This window comes from Salvelinus namaycush, chromosome 23 (genome assembly GCF_016432855.1).
Source record: "Salvelinus namaycush isolate Seneca chromosome 23, SaNama_1.0, whole genome shotgun sequence".
In the NCBI taxonomy this organism is placed as follows: domain Eukaryota; kingdom Metazoa; phylum Chordata; class Actinopteri; order Salmoniformes; family Salmonidae; genus Salvelinus; species Salvelinus namaycush.
The window spans coordinates 34,717,498-34,744,266 of NC_052329.1; the positions used below are offsets into that span (position 1 = coordinate 34,717,498).

The following is a 26,769-nucleotide window of genomic DNA, read 5'->3' on the forward strand; positions in this document are numbered from 1 at the left end:
TCCTGTTACAGTAGCTCCTGTCACCATATCTCCTGTTACAGTAGCTCTTGTCACCATATCTCCTGTTACAGTAGCTCCTGTCACCATATCTCCTGTTACAGTAGCTCCTGTCACCATATCTCCTGCTACAGTAGCTCCTGTCACCATATCTCCTGTTACCGTAGCTCCTGTCACCATATCTCCTGTCACCATGTCTCCTGTCACCATGTCTCCTGTCACCATGTCTCCTGTCACCGTAGCTCCTGTCACCGTAGCTCCTGTCACCGTAGCTCCTGTCACCGTAGCTCCTGTCACCATGTCTCCTGTCACCATGTCTCCTGTCACCGTAGCTCCTGTCACCATATCTCCTGTCACCATGTCTCCTGTCACCATGTCTCCTGTCACCATGTCTCCTGTCACCATATCTCCTGTTACCGTAGCTCCTGTCACCATATCTCCTGTCACCATGTCTCCTGTCACCGTAGCTCCTGTCACCGTAGCTCCTGTCACCGTAGCTCCTGTCACCGTAGCTCCTGTCACCGTAGCTCCGGTCACCATATCTCCTGTCACCGTAGCGTTTAAGCCATTTTCCTTAGCCTAAACACTGCTTTTCCTCGCAGCAACAGACCCCCCTCAGATGCTTTACAATCATGAGCCTTATAGTCAGCATCTTTTCCTTTCATATTCAACCTTACAACCATTCTTTTTTTGGTTTCGTCAATTCTTTCCGCCAATAGCACTTGTTTGAAGGTACTCTCAGATCACATCAAAAATCGACACACTGGAGCATGCATATGCATTAACAAAAAGAATGGGTAGGTAGGATTGGTGAAGAGATCGCTGGTCAGAGAGATACACAGACAGACATGCTGTAGTATCAGAGAGAAAGATGCAATCTGGTTCACACACCAAAGCACTCCGCGTCTACCGCTCTTCTTCTGTCTTTCTACCTACCCGTCTGTCTTTCTACCTACCCGTCTGTCTGTCTGTCTACCTACCCGTCTGTCTGTCTACCTACCCGTCTGTCTGTCTACCTACCCGTCTGTCTGTCTACCTACCCGTCTGTCTGTCTACCTACCCGTCTGTCTGTCTACCTACCCGTCTGTCTGTCTACCTACCCGTCTGTCTGTCTGTCTGTCTGTCTGTCTGTCTGTCTACCTACCCGTCTGTCTGTCTGTCTGTCTGTCTGTCTGTCTGTCTGTCTGTCTGTCTGTCTGTCTGTCTGTCTGTCTGTCTGTCTGTCTGTCTGTCTGTCTGTCTGTCTGTCTGTCTGTCTGTCTGTCTGTCTGTCTGTCTGACATACACAGTCTCTCCACAAAGAGGGGAACAAGTGACAGGCACATAGGCATTCATCCATCTATAGGACAGGATGAGCAGGGAGTAAAACCTGAATGAAACATCTCATACGTGCCAGATATGACATACCCACATGTACATTAGAAAATGTAATTTTTTTTCTACATTTGATATATAATAAATCTATTACTCTCTACTACAGAGGATTATAATCCTAATTCATAATGAAACAACAATAAGAGTTATCACAAACGTCCTCCTCTTTCAACCTGGATTGTCATCTCCCTAAACTGTACATCCGTGGACGAACAGTCCACCCAGATCAGTTGGTTTTTCCGGATCCATTCCAGCAGGTTGAGATGACAGAGTCCCTCCCCCAGATGTCCAACACAGAAAACAAGTTCCAGTTACCTATGCATTCCAATGACGCTATCTAACGTTATAGCAACGTTCACTGTTTGCTGGTACTGCTCTCCTCTCCTTCTAGACAAAACGTGGGAGGGGAAGTTACAAGCAGAGTGGACCCGGGTTCTTGCTCAGGTTAGGTGGTTTAAGTGATCAGTCCCCTCCTCTCCTTCATCCTCCTTCATCAGCTCAACCACTCCTGAGGAATGCTGCGATTGGCTGGAGCACGACAAGTGGGAGGACTCACTCTGTGTGTCTTCCTCCTCTAGCTCCGCCCTCTCCACCATCTTCCTAATTCCCTGTCCCCGTGTCTCCTCCCTCCTCTGCTCCTCCATTGTCCACATGCTGTCCTCGATCTCGTTCTCCTTCCCCTGCACCTCCAGGTCAAAGTCCAGCAACTCTTCCATCATCTCCTCAATCTCCGTCTCTCCGTCCATCTCCCCCTCCACCTCCGACCTCAGTTCATCCATGCTCACTGTCCTGTTAGTGTCATCCCTGTCATCGTCATCATCCCCCACCCTCCCCTCAGGCTCGCTGGCCTGGCTCTCACCAAACTCCAGGATGGTGGGCAGGTTGCCCTGCTTGGGGCAGCGCTTCCTCAGACTCACCAGGAAGGGCTGGGGCAGGGAGAAGATGTCCACGTTGTTGCCCAGATCGATCCACGTGACACTGGGGAAGCTGGCCGGGTCCTTCAGGCTGTCCGTCAGCTCCTTGAGGACGGCACGGGTCAGCCGGTTGCCGTTGAGGGCCAGGGTCTCCAGGCGGGGCAGGGCGGCCAGCGTGGGCAGGAGGAGGAGGAAGGCGTCATCGGTGAGCTCGGTGAAGCCCAGCTCCAGGCTGCAGATGATGGGCGCGTGGCGCTGCAGATAGGCACAAAGGCGCTCCATGTCACGCACCGTCAGGGGGATGCCCGAAAGGTCCAGCGCCCCGTTAGGGGGAGGGGTCGACAACATGACCTTGAGACTGGAGGGGGGGGGGGGGAGAAGGAGACGTAATCAGTTACATGTCAGGATGCGTGTGTTAACCAGTTATCTCCAATCCAAAATATGTATGCAAATTGTATTTTTCCCTAGCACGAAACACGGCAAAGGTCCATATATCATATAGTCAATAAAACTATAAGGGTGACGCATTGAGCTTTCAATGAGAGCCACATCCCCCCGACAGGAAGGGTATTACACAACTACACCATTATAAGAGCCTGTGATGAGACAAGGACAGCGATGACAGACAGCAGGAGCCCCAGGCGTAGCGACAGGTAGGTAGACCAATTACATTACTATCTGTAATACTGTTGTTGTCACCATTTCCTGACACTTCATGTGCTGAGGGGCAGAGAGGTGAGAAATGGGTTCACCCGCTTACATGGAAAGGTTTGCAGAGAGATAATTAGAGGAGGAGAGTTGGGGAGAGTGACAGAGAGAGAGAGATGTTTTAGTTTCTACATAATTAGCAGTCTGCCAGTCTGTGTTGCGTTTCCGTTTGCAAATCTGTCTATATGATCCACACAAACAAATGCGATGAGCGTGAACAGGGAGATTTTCTGCCGACCTCATCGAACCAAACAAGTGGATCTACCTGGCAGAGCTAGAGTGTTCAAGCGTTTTGGCATAAACTTGTGTCTTAATACTGTGGGTGACACCCAGATGTGGAGTGTCTTTGAATTTGGTCACTATGAGTCACATAATAACATAATGATTCCAGCAATGTGAATTCGGATGACTTCGGAGGAGATACACTACGGTCTTTTTGCTGTCAGTCAAAACGCAGTAAACAACTCAGCGGCCTTGTGGTTAGAGTGTTCGCTCTGAGATTGGGAGTTCGATGTCCAGCCAAGTCATACCAAAGACTGTAAAAATGGGACCTGATGCATTTTTGCTTGGCACTCAGCATTAGGGAGACAGATTGAGGGTAAGGCCCTGCAATAGACTAGCGCACTTCCCAGGGGGGTGTACTTGTACATCAAGCTGCCTCATGCTATAGAAACAGGACATAGGCTCCCACTCCTATCCACACTCCTGTTCTGGGTTTCCCAAGGCTACTTACTTTACAACAAGCAGTAAAATGCTGATTGGAAATGAGGTAATGTTGTTTGCTCAGAACAGTATCTGTGTAGTTTGGTGTGTAGGATGTGTAAAGAAACACTCTAAACCTAACAATGACCACAGAATAAAATGAGAACTAGGAATAAAGTGGGGAAAGACACAAAGAAAGAAGCGTGTCTGGATAATCCAGACCTCAGGGGGTAGAAGAAGACAAACAAATGTTCCAAAGTAGAAATGTTAGACATGCACTCACAACACATGGTGAAAAGAAGCACAGCAGGAGTCTAGTGCTTGGCAGTGAATGAACTGCACTGAATGAAGGCCTGCTCTGCATTTTATCCCAATAAAAGGAAAAGTGAGATCAGACTTGAATGCCTTCCAGGTACAAATGGAAACAATACAATGCATTTGAGGCACAATGAGGTCCGGACCCCAATTATTACTCAAGAACCCCCCAAAATGTACCGTAACAATAGTACATTTCCCTCCCAATAGCTGTGTAGTGCCAGGATGTGAGCCAAAGCAGAGACTCATTTATTAGTTGGTCCAGGCATATAATTACTCGAAGTGGACTTATCACAGAACGTTGACTTGAACGTGAATGTCCATTATAATTATAATTATATGGGTCAAGCACTCTGCTCTAATCCGTCACCAACATTGAGACATGGTGCAGTCCCACATATGCTGCTAAATCATTCCAGATTTTGTTTTGTTATTAATATTAATTACTTTTTTAAAAAAAGTTTCAGAACTTCTCTCTAGCTAATGACTTTTTATGGGAATTGGGTCAAAGCAAACAAATGGAATTACTAGAACGGGAAAATCCTTCAGACGGTGTACAATTGATAGTACAGTCACATGGCTGACGGCCCACCCAACACGGAATGTTGACTTAAATATCTGTTCTAGTAATTCTTGGTCTATGGGTCGAAGTCAATGGTCCCTGGGTTATGACCTCATGATGAATGCCTGGCTCCCTCTCAGGATTCCCCCTGTGACTTCTCCCCTGATAGTTTTAACTAACAAATCTAAAAAGCAGAGCAGAACCTAAACAAAAATAGAGGAAACGTCATACAGGACATCAATCCCACACTTTCAGATTGGCTTCCAACCAGAATCCCACGCTTTAGACTAGACAAACGCTGAGCCGAGTTCTGTCCCTCTCAGATGCAGGAGTCAGGACCTTAGGGGCATAGATACTACATACCACATGGGGACTGATCTAGAGTAGATTGACTAACAACATACATTAAAGCTAAGTTACACCCATTTGATAGGCAGTTTTATGTTAAAAGGATGTTTGGGGTGTGCAAAAGAACGACAGTACTATAGGTTTTCCTCTTCTACTGAGTGTTATGATTAGCATGCTAACTGCTACCTGTGATTAGCATGCAGAAAGCTAGCTGTGTTGGAACAGAGGCTCTTTGATGAGGCTCATTAAGGGGGACACCAGTGACTTGGCTGTGAGGTCATCATCATGCAGTACCATCGATGCGGGTGAGACAAATATCAAGTGTGTTAATGATAATAACAGAGTAAATCAAAACAGTTGTATTAAACTGTTTCCTTGCAATGAAACTGGAGACAAAGTGAAAGCTTCTAAAGAATTTAGAAGTGAACATGGCTTCAGTTTTCCCTGTATTTAATGAACGATATCCAAAATGATTACATATCTAAACAGACAAGGACACTTGAGGTTCAACAAGGTTCTTTGCCCTGGCCATCCCTTTTCTGATAGAGGCCTTAACCTTCTCACCTCCTAGTCACCTCTCCTCTCATCTAATCACTGATGTCCCTGATATATTTTCCTTCCATCCCTGTACTGTATCTATTCCTCCCTCTCATCTCTTCTTCTCTTCTTCTATTATATTCTATTCAATTCTCTCTCATCAATTATCACCAACACAGCAGGTGAGCACACAGTGGGTGACAGTAGCAATTATTTTCTCGCCTCCTCTTTCCTGTGAGAGAGGTGAGAGAGAGCAGACTCTCCCCTCTTCTCTTTCCTCATCTATGTGCTCACCGTGAAAGAGGTAAGGAGAGCAAGTTGACTTTATTTATGCATTCCGATTCTCGTACCCTTCTCCAGAAGTGTCCACTTGTTCAATCCTCTACGTGCATTTAAAAGCATTGGATTGGCGCGAGAATGGCTGACGGGAGCTTGCACCATATTCCACAAGAGTCCATTTGTGAATTCAGCCACAAGTCAGTGCAATGAGACACTGTTGAGTGCCCGGAAGGAAGAAGATCCTCTGAAAAGGAAGCTTGTTTCACTGTTTCCCCTCAAGGATAGACAATAGATTTCATCTCGTCAATAAATTAATCCGCCTTGCCCTCTCTCTAATCTTGCTTCTCTCAAGTGAAGTATGTGTGGCAGTAGAAGTCTCAGTCATAACTGAATGGTCTCTGAAATCAGTTCAATGTTAAAACAATCTTTCACAATGTTACGGGTACGGTATAGTCAAACGTCATCCAGAGCAAGAGCAATGTATCATTTTACACATCGGTTACTGAACGGTTGGGGACCGTGCCTTACATGATTGAAAATATCAGAATATAAGGTTGCTTTAGCATTGCTATCATGTCCCCCATCTACAGCATATCTCTCCTTTGCCAATCCAGTGAGTACAGATGACATATTAGATATGAAAGCATAGGTATAACGCTCCCAGTCTATCCAGAGTCTTAGGTGTGTAAAAGATAGATCTGATACTGATAGCACAAGAGCACACATGCAAATGAGAGGAGCAGACGAGCAACAGCCTCTAGGCAATGTTAGCTGGTCTGAAGAGGAAATGGGATAAATAAGGACATAGTGCCAAGCAGTTTAAGTCAGAAGGGAGAAGATTTTTAAAAAAAGAGAGAGAGCGAGAGAGAGAGAGAGAGAGAGAGAGAGAAGAGGGGGACAAAGCCACATACAAATTGAGAGAATGAATATTAATGGTGCAACCTCTTTTGCATATCATAACCATTATAATGTGACCCCGTCTTTTCGCTCGCATTGTGCATACCGGTCAAATGAGAAGAGAATAGATTGAGGGAGAAAGGGAGAAAGGCAGTGAACACGGACTAACGGATGAGGAGCGAGAGTGAAAGAAAGCCGTCTGAGACTTGGGAGACACACTGAAAGCTCCTGGTGTCAGGCTGGTTATTGATTAGTATTGTGCAGTGCTCGCAAAACGGCGGCCCGTAGGTGATTTTATTTGTCCCCCCCCACCAACGTTTTCTGAGCCCCCCCCAAGAAAAAAAATCGAAGACATAAACGTTTGTAAAAACACCAGCAAATCTGTTTCAAGTGATTTTAATTTTGGAAATCTGTTCCAAAATATTCCCAAACATAATAGAGAGATACAGCATGTGTGATTGTATACAAATGTAAGCAAGGTTTGAAATGATGATGTTCTAGTCAAATGTTATATCTGTTGGGCTTCTTGCTGTCAATTTGCAGTAAACAAATGACTTGTAATTATGTTCCGGTCCCTCAACCATCCATCCGCTCAAGAAAAGAAATGGGCCCGCGGCTGAATCTAGTTGAGGATCCCTGGTATGGTGCTCCACTCTGCAGACCCACTCTAAAATCCCCGTCAAGTGAGCTTCATACAAATCTCTGACCCTTGGTGACCTGGTGACACCATTCTTCAGTGACATAACGCAACCCTAGTGACAGCAGTGCCATTGCAATATAATGAGTGTGGTATTAGGTGTCAGCTAGTCCATTGACAGCAAAGATGATGTCACTTTTCCCCTGTTTGTTTGTGTGTGTCACCTTGTCCTGGTCATCTGTCTCTATGGGAGACGGGCAGAGCTACGATTGGCTCTCATTACTGCTCCATTCACTTCATTATCTCTGTCACCACATTCAACTCTACTTCTTAGATCATTACAGCTGCCACTCATTGTTTTCTGTAGGCTTGACGTACACACACGCGCAAACACACACACGCACTAGTCCTAATTTGACAGTTGTTTACTTGGTGGCCACCAAGCATCTGTTCTCTCTTGGCTTACAGCGGTCATCACTGTCAGTTCACACAGTCTTGCTGCAGGGACCAGCGCTGTTAATTTAGTTGGCTGTACAGTAGATCCTCACTCCAATGCATAGACTGCATAAAGCCTTTAAATTCTAAAGAACGTTATCAGACAACAGCTAGTATTTTTTCTTTTTATCATCTTTTCTTAAGGACATTATAGTCATTTAGCAGACGCTCTTATCCAGAGAGACTTACAGTAGTGAGTGCATACATTTTGTACTTATGCATACTGGTCCCCTATGGGAATCAAACACACAACCCTGGAAGTGCCATGCTCTACCAACTGAGCCTCACAGTACCTTAATCTTAAGGAACCACCCCTTTTTTCAATTTTCGGCTAAAATTACATACCCAAATCTAACTGCCTGTAGCTCAGGACCTAAGCATTCCAGGACAAATTATATTCCGTGTTTAAGGCTGAGTTAGCCACTGCCCAACTACAAAACCATCCTCAACATTCATCAAGCTTGCGGTTCAGTATCTAACTAGGGAAAGTTCACTCATTAGGTGTCCCAGTACTTTTTTAACCAAGACGCACTTGAACTGGAAATGGAGTTTGGGGGCTGGCACAACTCAGTCAAGCAGTTTCCCCTGGAAGCAGCAGTGTGTGTGTGTGTGTGTGTGTGTGTGTGTGTGTGTGTGTGTGTGTGTGTGTGTGTGTGTGTGTGTGTGTGTGTGTGTGTGTGTGTGTGTGTGTGTGTGTGTGTGTGTGTGTTTATGTGTTTATGTGTACGGTGCTTGCGTGTGTGTATTCATGTCTATACATGCATGTGGCCATATGTGTGTGTCCATCCACACATGTGTGTGTCCTTGCGTGTGCGCGGTGCGTGCTGGGGTCATGACCAATCCAGAGCTGAGGCAGAGTGGATGAGACAGCAGAGGAGGAGGAGGAGGAGGAGGAGGAGCAGGAGGAGATGAGCCCTCTCCTCCAGTGCTCCTGTCCCCCATGCTAATTAGCTAGCGGCTAATGAAACCCATGGCAAAAGGCATTAAGGGCCCCGACTCCTCCACCACAGAGACAGAGGCACGGAGACAAGATTCACGGAGATAAAGCTAAAGTGATCCACAGAACACATTATATGCAGACCTGGGTTCAAATACTATTTGCAATCATTTCAAATACTTTAGCTAGGCTTGCTCTGAGTTTGCCTTGTACAATAGAGCCAATGGAATAGTCCCAATAGTCCCAAAAGCCCACCCCCTGTCACTCTAAGCAGACTAAAGCCAACAGTTAAAGTGTTTGACAGATTTTAAATAGTATTTGAGAAAAGGTCTGATTATATGCAGAGCACTCCGTGTCTGTGAGTGTTAGTCAGTAAGATGGAGATATTGAAGAGGTTTCCTCTAGCTACCTCTGTAATTACAGATGGAATGGTGGAGTCAAGGAGGACCCGGCAGGCATTAACATGCACAGTGTTACTCTACAGTAGAACCCAGGCACTTACTTCAGACTACGTGACAAGACGGAGTTTTCATAACTAGCAAACCGTGTCCCAATAACCTTCTCAAATGACATACTGATGGGTGACACTGAACTGGCCTTAGTTGTCTACGCAGCACAGCTGTGTACCCATTCCATAACGAACGACATCAGACTCGATCTGACAAACAGCAACACTGACAAACAGAACGCATCTCTCCTGAAAGACAGACACACAGACACCGTTCTGAGGGAGGACGCCCACGAGGTTAGGTCACAGAAACAGGGTGTTGATCACATTAGCACTGTACATGGCTCTCAAAGTCCAGTGTGATTACCATAGAAGTATAATTACCAGAACAGTCATCATTTTAATTATATGGTAATCCCACTGGACTGTCAGAGACGTTTAAATATAATTATATTTCTATGGTCAGAGCCGTGTACAGAGCTAATGTGATTAGAACCCTGCTCTGTGGGCTACCGCGTAGGCGTAGTATTGTCCCTTCTAGGAATCCTATTTCTATGGTGATTACACTGTGGAACGATAGCAGGTGATGGGAGAGCTCAGAGCTGTAATGATAAGAGAGACTGGAGACAGAGAGAGAGAGCTGGGGAACATGTGGGTTGTTAATCCCTTTGCTCCCGTGTGTGTGTTGTGTGTTGTGTGTTGTGTGTTGTGTGTGTGTGCGTGTGGCCCTGCGGGAACAGGCTCAAGCTAGAGCTCTGAGGATATAAACACATCACCGCTGGGCTCCTTGTAATAACCACCTCCATGGTCAAAGGACCCATTACACGCTATATGGAAACAGTTACAACATAACACACGTTGGAAGTTGTTACACAGGAACATAACTCGCACGCACACACACCAACTCACACACACAGAAGCACGCCAGCATGCATGCAACAACTCACAAACCCACACAGACACTACTTCACCAGTTGCATGCGGTGCAGCAGCTGTGCTGTATAGTGCACAGCCCTGAGAGCTGGAGGATCTGCATCACTGGTGGGGAGCGTGCAGCACACACACCCATCTGTAGGAGCTGTCATTCACTGACTCACTTAGCTGAGTAAATATTACTCCCGTTCATCAATGTAGTCCCGGGTAGAGCAGTTAGAGCTAGGGGCAGAGTGAAGGCTGCTGGGAATAGATAATTTATGAAAAGATGAGATAAGGTCTGTGTGTACAGGCTGGGTTTCTGTATTGCACTTTGTGACATCGGCTGATGTAAAAAGGGCTTTAGAAATACATTTGACTGAATTTGATTGATACACAGAATTGTTCTAGATTACATTTATACAGAAACAAACGCAGTCACACACAGTCGGATACACATGCACGCAAAAGTAAAGGCACACACACACAAATAGGATGTCTTGTTTTAGTTGAGTTAGACTGGACTAGGCCAGACACACACACCAGATGACGTGGCATTTTCGTGACTTCCTCTGCATCGACCAATGAGGGAGGAACTGGGAAATCAGAGAGGATGCTAGGAGAAACGATGATTCAGTCTGATCCTTCGGCCCAAGATGCCACGTCAAGCCTTTTATTTGCACAAAGTAGTCACATTCACTAACGAAAAATAGGCCTGCCCCGTGCAAGTCTGCCGTTTTTGCATGTAGGCAAAAGAGTGCGTCAGTCCACTGATCCAGAATTACATTAGGAAATGAGACACTTACATTTGAGAAACTTCCGTACAATGATCATAGCTTCTTCTGTGTGTGTATGCTGCCTTTGACCAAACTTTCTCTCTAGTTCTATTGACCCCACACACACAATGTGTCCCTCACCAAGCCAGCGGCTTCCTCTTCAGTATGCCCTGCCGTCTCCACTGTGAGTGTGGGCTCAGGTGATAGGTCAACTGGCGACATACCTTCTCCATGGCACCCAGAGAATCCTCCCCCTGAGAGAGTGAGAGAGAGCGAGAGCGAGAGAGAGAGAGAGAGAGAGAGAGAGAAAGAGAGAGAGAGTAGGTTAACATTGGCTGACAGGGGACCAGCGGAGATGAGTGGCAGCAAACAAACACTTCTTCCTTTGTCTGTGGTGACAGGAGAGGACCTGAGGAACTAAACACTCTCTCCCTCTCCCTCACCCACTCCTTGCTGGGGAGGGAATGCACTTCCATATTAAAACAGACAGAGTAGGTTAACATTGGCTAACAAATTCATATTGTGAGCCAAGGTGCTACACTGTGGTCCTCTATGCACCTGTTTCCATCTTCAGAAACACTAAGTATTGACGGCAGGTTTTCACAACGACAACACCAGCAAACACATCCCCTAACATACTGTATATAGTGACATATAAAACAGCGGCTCAGAAAAGACATTTACGGAGAACACGCTGCTCTTACCATGGCCGTCAGAAGAAAAAAGTGAAGGGTGGCACGGGTCTGGAAAGATATTAATACAGTACATTATTGTCTGTGACGTCATATCGACGACCTATTGGTTAATCTGCTATTCTACACCTCGATCATCGGCCCCAGAAGGCCAGTTGGTGCTCTTGGTGGTAAGATCACTAGAAATGAAATAGAAGCCATTATATCAGGCCACTTAGGTTTGTTATTCAGGGAGAGAGATAATTAACGGTCTCTGGTTCAGACTGGTAAGCGGTTCAACGGTCTGCTCTGCTGCGCTGTTCCCAGTGTGTGTGTCTGTGTGTGTGTGTGTGTGTGTGTGTGTGTGTGTGTGTGTGTGTGTGTGTGTGTGTGTGTGTGTGTGTGTGTGTGTGTGTGTGTGTGTGTGTGTGTGTGTGTGTGTGTGTGTGTGTGTGTGTGTGTGTTGTTCCCAGCTCCCTGCCTGTGTCCTCTGGAGGTAAGACATATTACGTTATTGATACTGATGTCTCCACTTTCTCCTCCACTCATTCAGCGCGCCCTGCTGACGTGGTTACTATAACATGAAACCTGCATGTGAACTGCCAAATACGTATCTTGTGGATTGTATGAGTGTGTGTGGATGCCAATAATACAGCAACATATAGGATTTTATAGCTCTTTTCTTTAAAAAATATGCTTATTTAACTGCAATTTCCTTTGAGCAGATGTGGTCACACCAGTGCTAGCTGTAACAATATTGTTAAACATTTTCACCAAAAATGAGATATTTAAAGTAATCCGTTATTAGCCGTTCGAAGTATGAATCTATATTTAATTTGATATTAATTTGGTGTAATAAACCTGTTTATGGTGTGGAAAATGTGGAATTAAAAGCCTCTCTCTGTCTGAACAGTAGTTTGTGGGAGTAGGGGAACAGGAGGTGGGCAGGGAGGTATCGACCAGTCTGTTAGTGGTTATCAATACTCTGCACTGGCGCTAACTCTCTGCATCCCAAATGGCAACCTATTCCCTGCATAGGGCTCTGGTCAAAAGTAGTGCACTATGTAGGGAATAGGGTGCCATTTGGGATGCGTGCCCTCTCCACTGTTCTGATACAGGCAGCAGACTAGCAGCATATGCTGGGCTACTGAGGGATTCCTCTCCATGCTGTGTCCACAGGCCTACATATGTCTACAACAACCAGCAGACTCTGTCTCAGACAGCCAGACAGACACGTGTACAGGATTACACTGTACTGTGGCAAGATACTGTTCTGGTAGTAGGGTAGGGAGAGGCAGCTATACTTTTACTCAGAGCCATCTATTTACATATATATGGGGCTCTGGTTTTCCTTCAATAGTGTAGTTATTGATCAACTGTACAGCACTGTATCAAAAGGAAACATCACACGCATGCACGCACACACACACACCTTGAGATGCAATCTGCACTGTAAACCCCTCTCAAGTTCTGTTCTATTTGGCTTCCTGACCTTTACAACAAACATGACAAGGACAATGAATTCAATAGCTACCGACTCCCCCGCTGTCTCCTCTCCTAAGACCCAATCAAAACTAGCTGAAAGGAAGTGCAGTACGGTCAGTGTGATATGGCTGGCTGTGTGTAGTCACGGGTAGAGCAGAGCTAAGGGCTCAAAGAGTCTGAATACACTACACACACACACACACACACACACACACACACACAGTTCATTCGGAAAGTATTAAGACCCCTTGACTTTTTCCACATTTTGTTACGTTACAGCCTTATTCTAAAATTGATTCAATTGTTTTTGTCCCTCATCAATGTACACACAATACCCCATAATGACAAAGCAAAAACTGCTTTTTCGAATTTTTGGCAAATGAATTAAAAATGTAAAACTGAAATATTACATAAGTATTCAGACCCTTTACTCAGTACTTTGTTGAAGCAGTATTGGCAGCAATTACAGCCTTGAGTCTTCTTGGGTATGACGCTACAAGCTTGGCACATTTGTATTTGGGGAGTTTCTCCCATTCTTCTCTGCAGATACTCTCAAGCTCTGTCAGGTTGGACGGGGAGCATCGGATGGTGCCAGGGAATTTAACCCCGGTCTTTAGTGGGGAGAAGGGTGACCTGTCTAAGTCAGCTGCGTTAACGCTAGTCCACGGGCTCTGCATGACTTGCAATCATTTTTTATTAAGTATATGTTGGTTTAGATTTTTTATTTTTTATTCAATTCACCCCAGAATAATTTCTTACAATGTGGCTGTATGGTTGAGTGGGTAAAACTTAAATGAAAATTAACATCGTACTGCCTCTCCTGATTCTAATCTGTCATAAAATAATAAAGGTTAAAAAAATATTCTCCATAGGCCCTTATCATGAATCAATATTTAGGATATAAACCATTTGAATTTGTAAAACATTGATTGTATGAAAAACAACGTCTTGGTGTTTTGATGCTGCCTTTTACACGCACTGAAACCCCAAAAAGTGTGTTCACAACACTTCCTTAAAAACACCAATATTCAGGTTGAAGAGCCACTTTGGGCGTTTCAGAGTACTACATTTCTGTTTTAAAACTCTTTTTGTGTAAGGAAACACTTATATTGGGTTTACATTCAAACACACTCCAAACACCAGATGTCAGCTTACCGCCACTACATGTCATGGTTTCACTACACAATCATGGTGTTTTGAGACCTTCTATTTTTACCGTGTACACTAAGACACACTCTTTCTCCCGCCCTCCTTCTCATCTACTCCCTCTCCTTTTCCCTGCCTTCCGTGCTCGCTTGCTTTTCCTCTCTCTCCAATACATCAACACATAAATCTGTTTCTCTCATCAGCACCCAGAAACAAAATAGTCTCTCTCTTCGTGACGCAGGTTGACTAGTAGTTTACCCATGGTGTTATGCGTTGTCATGGTGTTATCAATAACATCCTTCCATCGCTCATCCTTTCGGGTTACCACAAAGCCTAACTGTGTGAAACACTCCGCACAAGCAGTTCCCTCACAGGAAAAATACAGTTATTTGAATTTAATTTAATTAAATACGCTAAATTGTTACAGGGCTGAAAATGGCAGCAGACTGGGAAAGAAAAAGAGCAGTCGAAAATAAACACCTGGGATCACAATCTGCCAAGCTATTTTTTTTAAAGTACGGGTTCAAATTGTGGCCAAGCAGAGCAGTAATAGGAGGAATGTGGGCTGAATCGGTCTCTCAGAGACGTTTCCTATAAGTTTTAAGTTTAAAGTTGTATTGTCACGTGAACAAGTACAGTGAAATACCTTTCTTGCAAATGCTTTCCCAACAATGCAGTAATCAATATCAGTAGTACTATAAAAAAAAGAAAACTACTGGTTACTACACAAATATAGATGTCTGTCTGTCTGTCTGTCTGTCTGTCTGTCTGTCTGTCTGTCTGTCTGTCTGTCTGTCTGTCTGTCTGTCTGTCTGTCTGTCTGTCTGTCTGTCTGTCTGTCTGTCTGTCTGTCTGTCTGTCTGTCTGTCTGTCTGTCTGTCTGTCTGTCTGTCTGTCTGTCTGTCTGTCTGTCTGTCTGTCTGTCTGTCTGTCTGTCTGTCTGTCTGTGTGTGTGTGTGTGTGTGTGTGTGTGTGTGTGTGTGTGTGTGTGTGGTAATATTGTGCTGGATTCGCTCCATTGAGAGCAGCAGCAGCACTGAGGCTCGTAAGGCTGCCAGTATTTTCAGAGTGTGACTCATATAGGAGAACAAGGCACTGCTGGTCTGTCTGTCTGTCGTTCCCCCTGCCGTCTGTCTGTCGTTCCCCCTGCTGGTCTGTCTGTCTGTCGTTCCCCCTGCCGTCTGTCTGTAGTTCCCCCTGCTGTCTGTCTGCCTGCCTGCCTGTTCTCCCTCCCTCCGTCTCTCCCTCCATCTCTTGCTATCCTTCTCCCTGCAAGACATGTGTCTCTCCTTCCATAATGACTAGAGAATCTCTGTCTCTCTTTCCTAGTCGCCACATCCATCTACCCACCGCTAACTCTTTTCATCATCTCACTCGGTGAGCAAGACAGAATCACGCCTGTTAGAAAAAGCAAAGGATTAGGCATGGGTGTAATCAAAAGGTCTAATCCTTCTTTATCCATCATAACTATCTCAATCTAATTATACATCTATACAACTAAAACAGATTGAAATCCTTATGAGAGTAGGTCATTTTAATCATTCTGGGCATGATGATGTTTTTCTAAAAATGCAGAGATTTTATTCATGCCGTGAGGGGTCTTAAGCCAACCTAATGAATTCTCTGACTTGGGTTGTTAATGAGTGGAAGACTCGCTGAGGAACTGGTGGATGAGAGAGAGAGCATGACCTTCCTCACATCCCTATGGGCATTAATGTGAGTGCATTTCCATTTCAACTACAGCATCTCACCAGCCGATCATCAATACCCTGTACTGTAGAGAGAATGACCTCAACCAAGAGTTCTGATAGTCATTAATGTCCTTCCCTCCACTCCCCTGGCTCAAATTGATGTTTGGATGGTATCGCTCTGTTGCTCTCTCTCTCACACACACACACACACACACACACACACACACACACACACACACACACACACACACACACACACACACACACACACACACACACACACACACACACACACACACACACACACACACACACACACACACAAACACAAGGATGTGATAAACACACACAAAGGTACACACAAATGCACTCAGCATTACATACACAAACACACTCAGAGCACATCTATAACCTAATTTCCGGCCCAAAGACAGGAGGAAAAGAGATGGTCTCATTGCACCAGCACACTGAATGAAATACGTCTGAGAGGTAATGTTGTGATGGGGGAGCGTATCTGTGAGGAGCACGTTATAATGGATTAATAGCAAATTGCGTTTACATGAGTTTTTTTTTACTAGGCCTCAACGCAATTTACATTTAACTCATCCCATCCAACAACCACAAATATCAGCCACCTGTACATGTATTTTGTGTGTGTGTGTGTGTGTGTGTGTGTGTGTGTGCATGTGCGTGTGTGCTTGCCAGTGTGAGGGTATACTGTATGCGTGTGTGTGTGCCCACGCATGTGTACGTGTGTGTCTGTGTGTGCATTTGTGTACTTGCACGTGAGTGCGTGTTAACATGTTCATATGTGCAGGGAGTGTTCGGTGTCCTACCGGGCCTGTCTTGGGGGGGCACTGGATGTATCTGGCCAGGCTGATGACGAGGTCGTGGGTGATGGGGTCCACCAGGTTCCTGAAGCTGGCGTAACGGTACAGCACGTCATCCAGAGACGTGGACTCCATCCCCAAGTCCTACACAGAGAGAGAGAGAGACAGGAGAGATGTAGAACAAGGTTACATGATTAGAGCCAGCGGTTTTCACCAACCGTGTGACCGGCCCAGGAAAAACTATAACTCGCCTTTAACTTAGGCCCTGGGTTTTCTGGGTTATACCACCTTGTCAAGACAACCTCTGGGCCCTACAGAATTCACCTCCGACCCGATATATCAATGTTACGTTAGTTTATGTGACAGTGACTGACTGACATACAGGAAACTAGCACACATCCGTATTGACTTGCACTCAGAGGTGGGATGAGCAAAAATGCAAACACTCACAAATGCCCCACTGCTAAAGCAAACTTAACACTGAAACCTGCTGATCCAGTAGCGTTGACTCAAACACTAACAGATAGTAGACTTCAGCACCAGGAAAGGGAGTGTCCTTTCCGCATGTCAGCAGCCCGACCGTCAAATTGAACACGACTTTTCCTTCAAGCGCGGGAAGTCTTTGTCAATTCATGCAAAGACCTTGGATTTGCTTACGCTCCCTAACGTAGACACCTGTGGGGAAATGGTGTTTTTATCTGAAGCTCAATCCATGGCAGACTATGGATTGTTTTTTGTTTTTGCAGCTATTTTGAGGTTAGCTACTGGGTCTGCAAACGTTCTCTCTCTCTCAGCTCCCCATTGTGCTGTGTGTCTGAATGAGAATCAGAGCCTTGACACAGGTCACGGACACCCCTCAACTGCGTTCTCCTCTCTGTGAGAGACCAACCACTACAGAAGAGGTTTAGACAACTCAAGTCGCTACTACACATGTGCTTGACTTCCAGGAATATCAACAGGTGGATCACAGCGGTTTCAATACATACACAACATGGAGTCTTTTTTTGCTTTTTACCCTAGCATTGAGGCCACATCATGAATAACGTTAGAACTGTGTGGCATGCGGCTATTTGAGGGTGTGTGTGTGTGTGCGTGTGTATGCATCCATGACAGCTGGATGAGTCACAGGACATGAGGGAGGCAATTCTCCCAGTGCCCGCCGAGCGAAGCGATAAGAAATCAAGCAGCTATGCAAATAGATAACCCCTAAATGGAAATGCATCTGCCATCTCTGTGTTATCTTCGGCACAGCACAGCAGGTTTAGGTACCTGCAGTTACAGATTGGCCACGAATTGGTGAGGGGAGAGGGGTGAGGGGTGGAGGTGGGGGGTGGGGGGGGTCTGTGGTTCTAGCCAACGTAAAAACAACACGGCAAAGGGAGAATGAGACTTTGAGGTGGAGAGAGAGAAAGGACGGAAAGAAAAAAAGGACATTTGAGCAGCAATTCCCTCTAGTAAAGAAAAGGCCATGCATTTTTTATGTCAATTGTCTGGTATTCAAAATGAACGGCTATGACAACTAAAGCCGCAAAATTATTGGAACTGTAAAGTGGTGGTGGTGGCGTGAGAGGGAGGGTTAGCGGGGGAAGTGAGGACAATAAATTGTCTTTCATTCGAGTATTCCTCCCACATCAATATTAGCCACATTCATCATCAAAGCAGTGGACTCCCTGTAAAAACCCTGCAAACGGACTGAGGAGAAATAGAAATTAAGAGTTTTTCGGTACATTAAGTGTTAACAGAGCTGCCCCTTCATTAATCAATTCCAATTTAATGGGAAATTCCATGGTATCCGGGCAACAACGGGGTGCACCTGGTTGCCAGTGAACTGAGATGCTTCTCTCAGTCTCTCCATCTTTTTCGAAGAACAGGCACTCTCTCTCTTCTCTCCCTATATAAGTCTCTCTCCCTCTACATCTCTTTCTCTTCCTCTCTCTACATCTCTTTCTCTCTTTCGGTCTTCTACCCCCAAATTAACTGGCAAGACAAACAGTAACAGCATCAGAATCAACAGTTTAGTTTCTAACCAACCTGTTGCTGTGTGGACTGAGGGCATGGTGATTATACAATATTATACAACGGGTGGGTCTAATACTGGATGCTGATTGGATAAAACCGTATTCAAGCGTGTCTATTCCACAATAAATTTGATCACTACTATAAAAAGCATCTAGAAATGATCTCCCATTTCTTTTAGATTAGCATTTGGTTTTCAACTGCAGAGATTTGTGTAACTCTTGCTGTCTGTCTCTCCGACATTTGCAACATTGTTTCAATATTCAAATTTGATCTCTAGCTGTCCCGTAGTAATGCACGTGTCGGGATTCGTGAGGAGACAGGCAGGCAGCTTTTCTCAGCCAGTCGAAATCATGAATCAGCTGTTGTTGTACATTACTATCTGTCATCTAAGTTGACTTAATATACATTTTAATGGATATATACAAAGGAATGTCAATAGAAAACAGGTCAAACTAAATGAAACGCAGCTACTTAGCAGTCTTTCCAGCCTCAGGTTTGAAGGGATTGTGCTAGCTGTGTTGTTGGTTAGCTCCTCTGGCAACAGTGTCCTGACGAGAGAGCACATTTTCTATGCCAGGTGAAATCGCGCATCATTAATTAGATCCTTGTTTTGGATGTATCCAAATAAATATCACTAGAAAACAGCTTAAACAAATGCAAATACTTTGCTGTTATTCTGTCTGCACTGTTTGACGTGACAGTAAGTTAGCTGTAGTTGGCTAGCTAGCAAGCAAGGGATAAGAACGTTGCCAGCCAGTATGGCAATGGAACATTTAGAATGAACGACTGGGTCGCGTCCATAGATACAGAACAAAAAGACTGGGTCGCGTCTCTGGCAACTGAACCGATAGAACAAACGACCATCCGGCTTGGGTAGCAACCCTAGATTTGCGTGGGGACTATATCTCGTGGAAGGATGAAATAGTATGAATACATTTATCAAAATATGTTTTTTTATTCAAATATGTCAATCATTATTTTAATATGTTGGTAACCCATTGTATAAAAGTGATAATGGCCTCGAAGCCGGTGTTTGGAGGATATATTGTCACGGTTTGCCAGACCTTGACTTCGTCTCTGGCCTACCAACACCCATGCCAATATATCCCCCAAACACCGGCTTCAGGGGCATTATCACGTAAGTGTAGCGGGTGTGTTTTGAAACTGAGGGCCACACTCTTAGAAAAAAAGGTGCTATCTAGAACCTAATTTTTTTTTTTTTGTCCTACCTGTAACTAAAAAGGGTTCTCCTATGGGGACAGTCGTTTTGGAACACTTTTCTCTAAGAGTGCAGAGCCAGAGCTAGAAGATTGATAATGACATGATAATACACTGTGTGTCCCTCCATGGCTTCATCTCAGCCTGGACCTATATTTACAAAGTGTCTCAGAGTAAGAGTGCTTATCTAGGATCAGGTCTCCCATCCTTATAATCTAATTCAGTCTTTTCGACAATACAAAACTGATCCTAAATCATCACTCCTACTACGAGACGCTTTGTAAACAGAGGCTCTGATCTCTGAACAACAACCAGCAGGGATTTTTTTTAAAATTCAAGCAGGGAGTCATGCTGAGACCACAGTGTCTTTCGCAGATGAGCCCTGCATGAACACATCAATAAACATCAATTACACTATACATATCTGTATACACATCAATTACATATAAAGCAAACACGAAAAGCAAAACACAATCATATGAAACAAGCACATTGTTCAGATTGAAACAAACACATTGTCCCTCTAACATCTGTCTGAATTGCACCAACTTTAAGGATTTCTGGGGATCATTCCACATAAGGTGTAACAAAAAAACTCAAAGCAGATTGACTCGGTGGAGATGGAAGGGAGTCCGGGTCTGGTAATTTATACGTCTGAAGGTTAACAATGAGGTAAGGTATGGTGGAAGTTTATGCAAGAGGGCTTTATAGACAAGAAGAGCGCCATGCATCAATCTACGAGACTTCAAGGAGCACACATTCTGATACATAATGAAATGATGTGTACTGAACCAAACGCCTGTAATAAAGCGCAATGCGCTATGATAAACTGCATCCAATAGAGCGGCAGATGCATTCATATAGACAATATCGCCATAATCATATAGATGACATCACCATAGTCAATAACCAGAATGAATGTTGACTGAATCATTTGTTTTCTGCTACTTAATGAAAGACCTGTTCCTAAAGAAGTAGCCTATTTTAATTTCTAACTCATCAACATGCTTTTTGAAAGAAAGCTTTTTGTCAATCCAGATGCTGAGATATTTATAAGCGGGGGAAACGATCAATGAGTGCACCAAAAATCCTTAATGGGTGAGGATTGTCTGACCTCACCACTATGATCCACAGGTTAACCCTAAAGCCTTACATTTACACAGCTGGCGCCTTCAACCTGGAACCTCCATCTTCTGAGATAGGATAACACATGGATGGATTGATTGGTACATAGCCTCTATTTCCAGGCTTCTATTTTGGCAAAGCTCGAAATGTTTACAGGGAAGGAGACAATATGACGGCTATGTGAGACTAATTTGATCGTATCAAATTATACCTAGTGTTGAAGTAATGAAAATCAATAACCCTTGAGGGTGATATCAACAAAAGGAGTGAGCCAATCGATGAAGTCCTGTCCGATATTCAATATAAAGTGTATAGGTCTGGTTGTTATCTGGTGGATATAGCTTTCATGTGGATCTTCACCACATCGCGAAGTTGGATGCATAGTGAAGTTCTCTTTCTTAATTATGTCTGGAGATAAATGTTATGAGGTAAAAGCACCTAAGTAGGAGAAGCTCTTCTACCAAATTCTCTCTATCCCTCTTTTCCTCCACTCTCCCTACTTACCTCCACTCCCTCCCTCTTTCCTGCCCTCCCCCTCGTTTCCTACTCTTTCTCTGTCCTTTCCCACATGGTCCAAACACACCAAGACGGTCGTGAAGAGGGCACGACAAAGCCTATTCCCCCTCAGAAAACTAAAAAGATTTGGTATGGGTCCTGAGATCCTCAAAAGGTTCTGCAGCTGCAACATCGAGAGCATCCTGACTGGTTGCATCACTGCCTGGTACGACAATTGCTCGGCCCTTGACCGCAAGGCACTACAGAGGGTAGTGCGTACGGCCCAGTACATTACTGGGGCTAAGCTGCCTGCCATCCAGGTCCTCTACACCAGGCGGTGTCAGAGGAAGGCCCTAAAAATTGTCAAAGACCCCAGCCATCCCAGTCATAGACTGTTCTCTCTACTACCGCATGGCAAGCGGTACCGGAGTGCCAAGTCTAGGACAAAAAGCTTCTCAATAGTTTTTACCCCCAAGCCATAAGACTCCTGAACAGGTAATCAAATGGCTACCCGGACTATCTGCATTGTGCCCAACCCCAAACCCTCTTTTACGCTGCTGCTACATATGCATAGTCACTTTAACTATACATTCATGTACATACTACCTCAATTGGCACGACCAACCAGTGCTCCCGCACATTGGCTAACCGGGCTATCTGCATTGTGTCCCGTCACCCACCAACTCCTCTTTTACGCTACTGCTACTCTCTGTTAATCATATATGCACAGTCACTTTAACCATATCTACATACTACCTCAATCATTCCAACTAACCGGTGTCTGTATATTGCCACGCTACTGTCTTTTTACTGTTGTTTTTATTTCTTTACTTACCTATTGTTCACCAAATACCTTTTTTGCACTATTGGTTAGAGCCTGTAAGTAAGCATTTCACTGTAAGGTCTACACCTGTTGTATTCAGCGCACGTAACAAATACACTTTGATTTGATTCGATTTTCTCCACTCCCTCATTTCATCCTCTCCCTCCTTTCCTACTCTCTCCCTCCCTCCTTTCCTCTACTCTCTCTCTCTCCCTACTTTCCTCCTCTCTCTCCATCCTCCCACAGGCCAATCGAGCCTGGCTGAATGGCATCACAGAGGAGCCATAAAGTGTGCCACTCCTCTAATTGCATCAGCAGCGAAGGCGAGCCGAGCCTCTGGGCATCTGTTTCAGCAACATGACACAACCCAGGATGAGTTATGCTCCTCACAAAAACCATTGACAGAGGGGCAAAGGAGGTGCAGGGCGGGAGGGACATGGGAGAGTTGCAGGATGCATCTCATCGGCTTGTTATGGTATTACTACAAGAGCAGATACTGTAGATAGTCATTTACACCAACAGCTACAGTGGGGCAAAAAAGTATTTAGTCAGCCACGAATTGTGCAAGTTCTCCCACTTAAAAAGATGAGAGGCCTGTAATTTTCATCATAGGTACACTTCAACTATGACAGACACAATGAGGAAAAAAAATCCAGAAAATCACATTGTAGGATTTTTTATGAATTTATTTGCAAATTATGGTGGAAAATAAGTATTTGGTCAATAACAAAAGTTTATCTCAATACTTTGTTATATACCCTTTGTTGGCAATGACAGAGGTCAAACGTTTTCTGTAAGTCTTCACAAGGTTTTCACACACTGTTGCTGGTATTTTGGCCCATTCCTCCATGCAGATCTCCTCTAGAGCAGTGATGTTTTGGGGCTGTTGCTGGGCAACACGGACTTTCAACTCCCTCCAAAGATTTTCTATGGGGTTGAGATCTGGAGACTGGCTAGGCCACTCCAGGACCTTGAAATGCTTCTTACGAAGCCACTCCTTCGTTGCCCGGGCGGTGTGTTTGGGATCATTGTCATGCTGAAAGACCCAGCCACGTTTCATATTCAATGCCCTTGCTGATGGAAGGAGGTTTTCACTCAAAATCTCACGATACATGGCCCCATTCATTCTTTCCTTTACACGGATCAGTTGTCCTGGTCCCTTTGCAGAAAAACTGCCCCAAAGCATGATGTTTCCACCCCCATGCTTCACAGTAAGTATGGTGTTCTTTGGATGCAACTCAGCATTCTTTGTCCTCCAAACACGACGAGTTGAGTTTTTACCAAAAAGTTATATTTTGGTTTCATCTGACCATATGACATTCTCCCAATCTTCTTCTGGATCATCCAAATGCTCTCTAGCAAACTTCAGACGGGCCTGGACATGTACTGGCTTAAGCAGGGGTACACGTCTTGCACTGCAGGATTTGAGTCCCTGGCGGCGTAGTGTGTTACTGATGGTAGGCTTTGTTACTTTGGTCCCAGCTCTCTGCAGGTCATTCACTAGGTCCCCCCGTGTGGTTCTGGGATTTTGGCTCACCGTTCTTGTGATCATTTTGACCCCACGGGGTGAGATCTTGCGTGGAGCCCCAGATCGAGGGAGATTATCAGTGGTCTTGTATGTCTTCCATTTCCTAATAATTGCTCCCACAGTTGATTTCTTCAAACCAAGCTGCTTACCTATTGCAGATTCAGTCTTCCCAGCCTGGTGCAGGTCTACAATTTTGTTTCTGGTGTCCTTTGACAGCTCTTTGGTCTTGGCCATAGTGGAGTTTGGAGTGTGACTGTTTGAGGTTGTGGACAGTGTCTTTTATACTGATAACAAGTTCAAACAGGTGCCATTAATACAGGTAACGAGTGGAGGACAGAGGAGCCTCTTAAAGAAGAAGTTACAGGTCTGTGAGAGCCAGAAATCTTGCTTGTTTGTAGGTGACCAAATACTTATTTTCCACCATAATTTGCAAATAAATTCATTAAAAATCCTACAATGTGATTTTCTGGATTTTTCTTTCTCATTTTGTCTGTCATAGTTGAAGTGTACCTATGATGAAAATTACAGGCCTCTCTCATCTTTTTAAGTGGGAGAACTTGCACAATTGGTGGCTGACTAAATACTTTTTTGCCCCACTGTATCTGTCATCTAAGTTGACCTAATATCCTTTGGTCATTTGACTGTATTCCAATGCTGGGTCATATTCATCAGGGCACACCGAAGCAAAACATTTCATAACATTGTTCAACGGAAAACGACAACAACAACCGTTTCATATTGGCCAAGTTCAGGTAGCACCTCTCCGTTTCTTCCCATTTTCTTCAGTTTCGTGCCTAGTGAACACACGACCCTGGTGTGACATAGAATGGAGGTGTAGTTTGAGTTGGTCTTCCTTAGTATCCACGTACTCACCTCACTGAGACAGACAGTCCCTCTAGTTATGTACGTCCCTTAAAGTGAGGTGTGCCCACGGTGTCAGCGTGTCCGTGGTATGGCTAATCACGACCTAACTGAGAGAAAGCACATCCAGCTTTCTAACGATCACACCTCTCTACCTGTCGCTGTATCATTCCATCTGTCTGCCCTCCTCTGTCCTCTGAAGCTCACCTCCCTCCCATCTGTGTATTCCTGGCCTAGTGAAGGACTTTAACGGAGTTGATGTAAGCTAGACTCAGACTAGGATTTGCAGTGAATTGACATGGGATTTGGGGTTATAGTAGATGAAACACACGTGTGCACGCACATGCACACACATCAATACACACACACACATGAACACACGAGCACAAAGGTGCACAAACACACAGGCGCACACACATACAAACACACACACACAGGAACACAGTCAAGAACATACCATAAACACACGTGCGCACACACTTACATATAAACACACACACACACCTGCCGGAGTGTCTGCAGCATCTCTGTGGCCTTGTCCTGTTTGCCTTGCTTGGCCATCAGCATCATCTCCTGGATCATGCCTATCCGGCGCTGGTAGGGCGGAGGGGACCCTCCACGACTCAGCCGGTCCCCTGACCTCAACATGAAGGAGGTAAAGATGTCACCCCTCTCTTTGGTAGGGGTCCGTTTCCACCCGTGCTGTGGGCTGGGCCCAGCCTCTTGGCACCCGGCACCTTTGGTCTGTTTGGTGCCCATGTTCGGATGTTAGAATCTGCTGTACGAAATGACTTGCTCCCCCAGGCAGTCATGCAAGGCTGACTTGCATAAAAATATTTGTTTTTGCACTAAACATTAACCCCCCCATAAAGGGCTTAAAGTGGATAGGACCTCTGGGTTCGTTCCCCACCTGACTCTTTGGACAACACACCTGTCCCCTCGTGAATGGTACACTGTCCAGCTGTTAGAGTGCAATACCAGTAGGGGAAACAACATCCAACACATCAATTCAGATTTGAATACAATGCCTAACTCACATAATAAGCTTGAGCGAATTGGCTGCTACGAGTGCCTACTATAAACACAAACAGAGAAACACTTAAAACCCCATAGGCCTACACTATTCAACCCGGGACACAACCCAAAACTTTTGTTCTGCAATTCACGGAACATAGTCTATAAATAATTAAATGTTTTTCACACAATTTTGTTAGGATACAAATGTCAGAGCTATGTGAAATATGATCAGCTCTCTCTGCGCAGAGTCCTTTAGCAAACGATGAAACAAATATTGCAAAAAAGCCCCGGGAATAGCCGTTTTCTAGACCACGAAATCATTTTAACGAATTCACTGTTATAACAATCGGCTGGTAAAAGCCCCTCAAGTCGGGAAGAGCTCGGAGGATGCTTCCCGCAGCATGGCCGCAAATACGGGGAGCAGCAGTCCCGCAGATCGCCAGCAAACTCCGATCGGATGCACTCGCACACAGTGCTATCCTGAAGACGACTTAATTTCTGTCTTTCACAAATAAACGGCTATCCTCTGAAGGGCCGCTCCTAAATTGATGTGACTGTCAGAGTCACGAGTGTCTCCTCTCCTCCCGTCCACATTGAAATCCTCTTCCCTTTTAATCAATAATTCCACGTATTCTGCGTCTGTGCAGAAAATGAAAAGGAAGCTAAACGAATGTGGTGGTGGCGATGGAGACAGGGCATGGTAATGTATACATCTTTATCTGCTCCGTTTGTTTATACACCTCTGCCTCTCCAAATAATTCACATGTGATGTCAACCTTTTCCTTTGCAAGAAATTGGATTCGTTGGTCCTATATTCTATGATTCGCTCTTCGAGGCATGTCCTGTTAGAACGGCCTCAGCAGTAGCCTAGGTAGAGTCCGGGACCTGGTCGAGGGTGTCTCTTGTCTGGACTGAATTAGGCTGCGCACTGTGGAAGGAGCGGACCAGAGCAGGCGCCGTGAGTACAGTGCGTGTGAGCGCTTCTCTCAAGTCCTGGCACTGAGGGATGGGTTGGGCAGGCT

The 26,769-nt window shown here is 45.0% G+C and overlaps 1 protein-coding gene across 1 annotated transcript; it reads right to left on the bottom strand.

Annotated features, from left to right (window-relative positions):
* Positions 1-1,811: 1,811 nt before the first annotated feature.
* On the bottom strand, positions 1,812-25,489 carry LOC120018655 (leucine-rich repeat-containing protein 75A-like). Its single transcript, XM_038961853.1, has 5 exons — positions 25,235-25,489; positions 16,668-16,805; positions 10,980-11,086; positions 2,199-2,643; positions 1,812-2,099 (listed from the first exon to the last, which is right to left on the bottom strand). Exons 1-5 carry the CDS (start codon positions 25,487-25,489, stop codon positions 1,812-1,814), a joined length of 1,233 nt encoding a protein of 410 aa, XP_038817781.1.
* Positions 25,490-26,769: the final 1,280 nt, after the last annotated feature.

Coding starts and splice junctions, on each gene's coding strand:
- LOC120018655 (XM_038961853.1), bottom strand. CDS start 25,489: ATGGGCACCAAACAGACCAAAGGTGCCGGGTGCCAAGAGGCTGGGCCC. Junction 16,806..25,234: donor TGCTGCAGACACTCCGGCAG/GTGTGTGTGTGT, acceptor CTCTCTGTGTAG/GACTTGGGGATGGAGTCCAC. Junction 2,644..10,979: donor AAGAGGAAGCCGCTGGCTTG/GTGAGGGACACA, acceptor CCCCCCCTCCAG/TCTCAAGGTCATGTTGTCGA.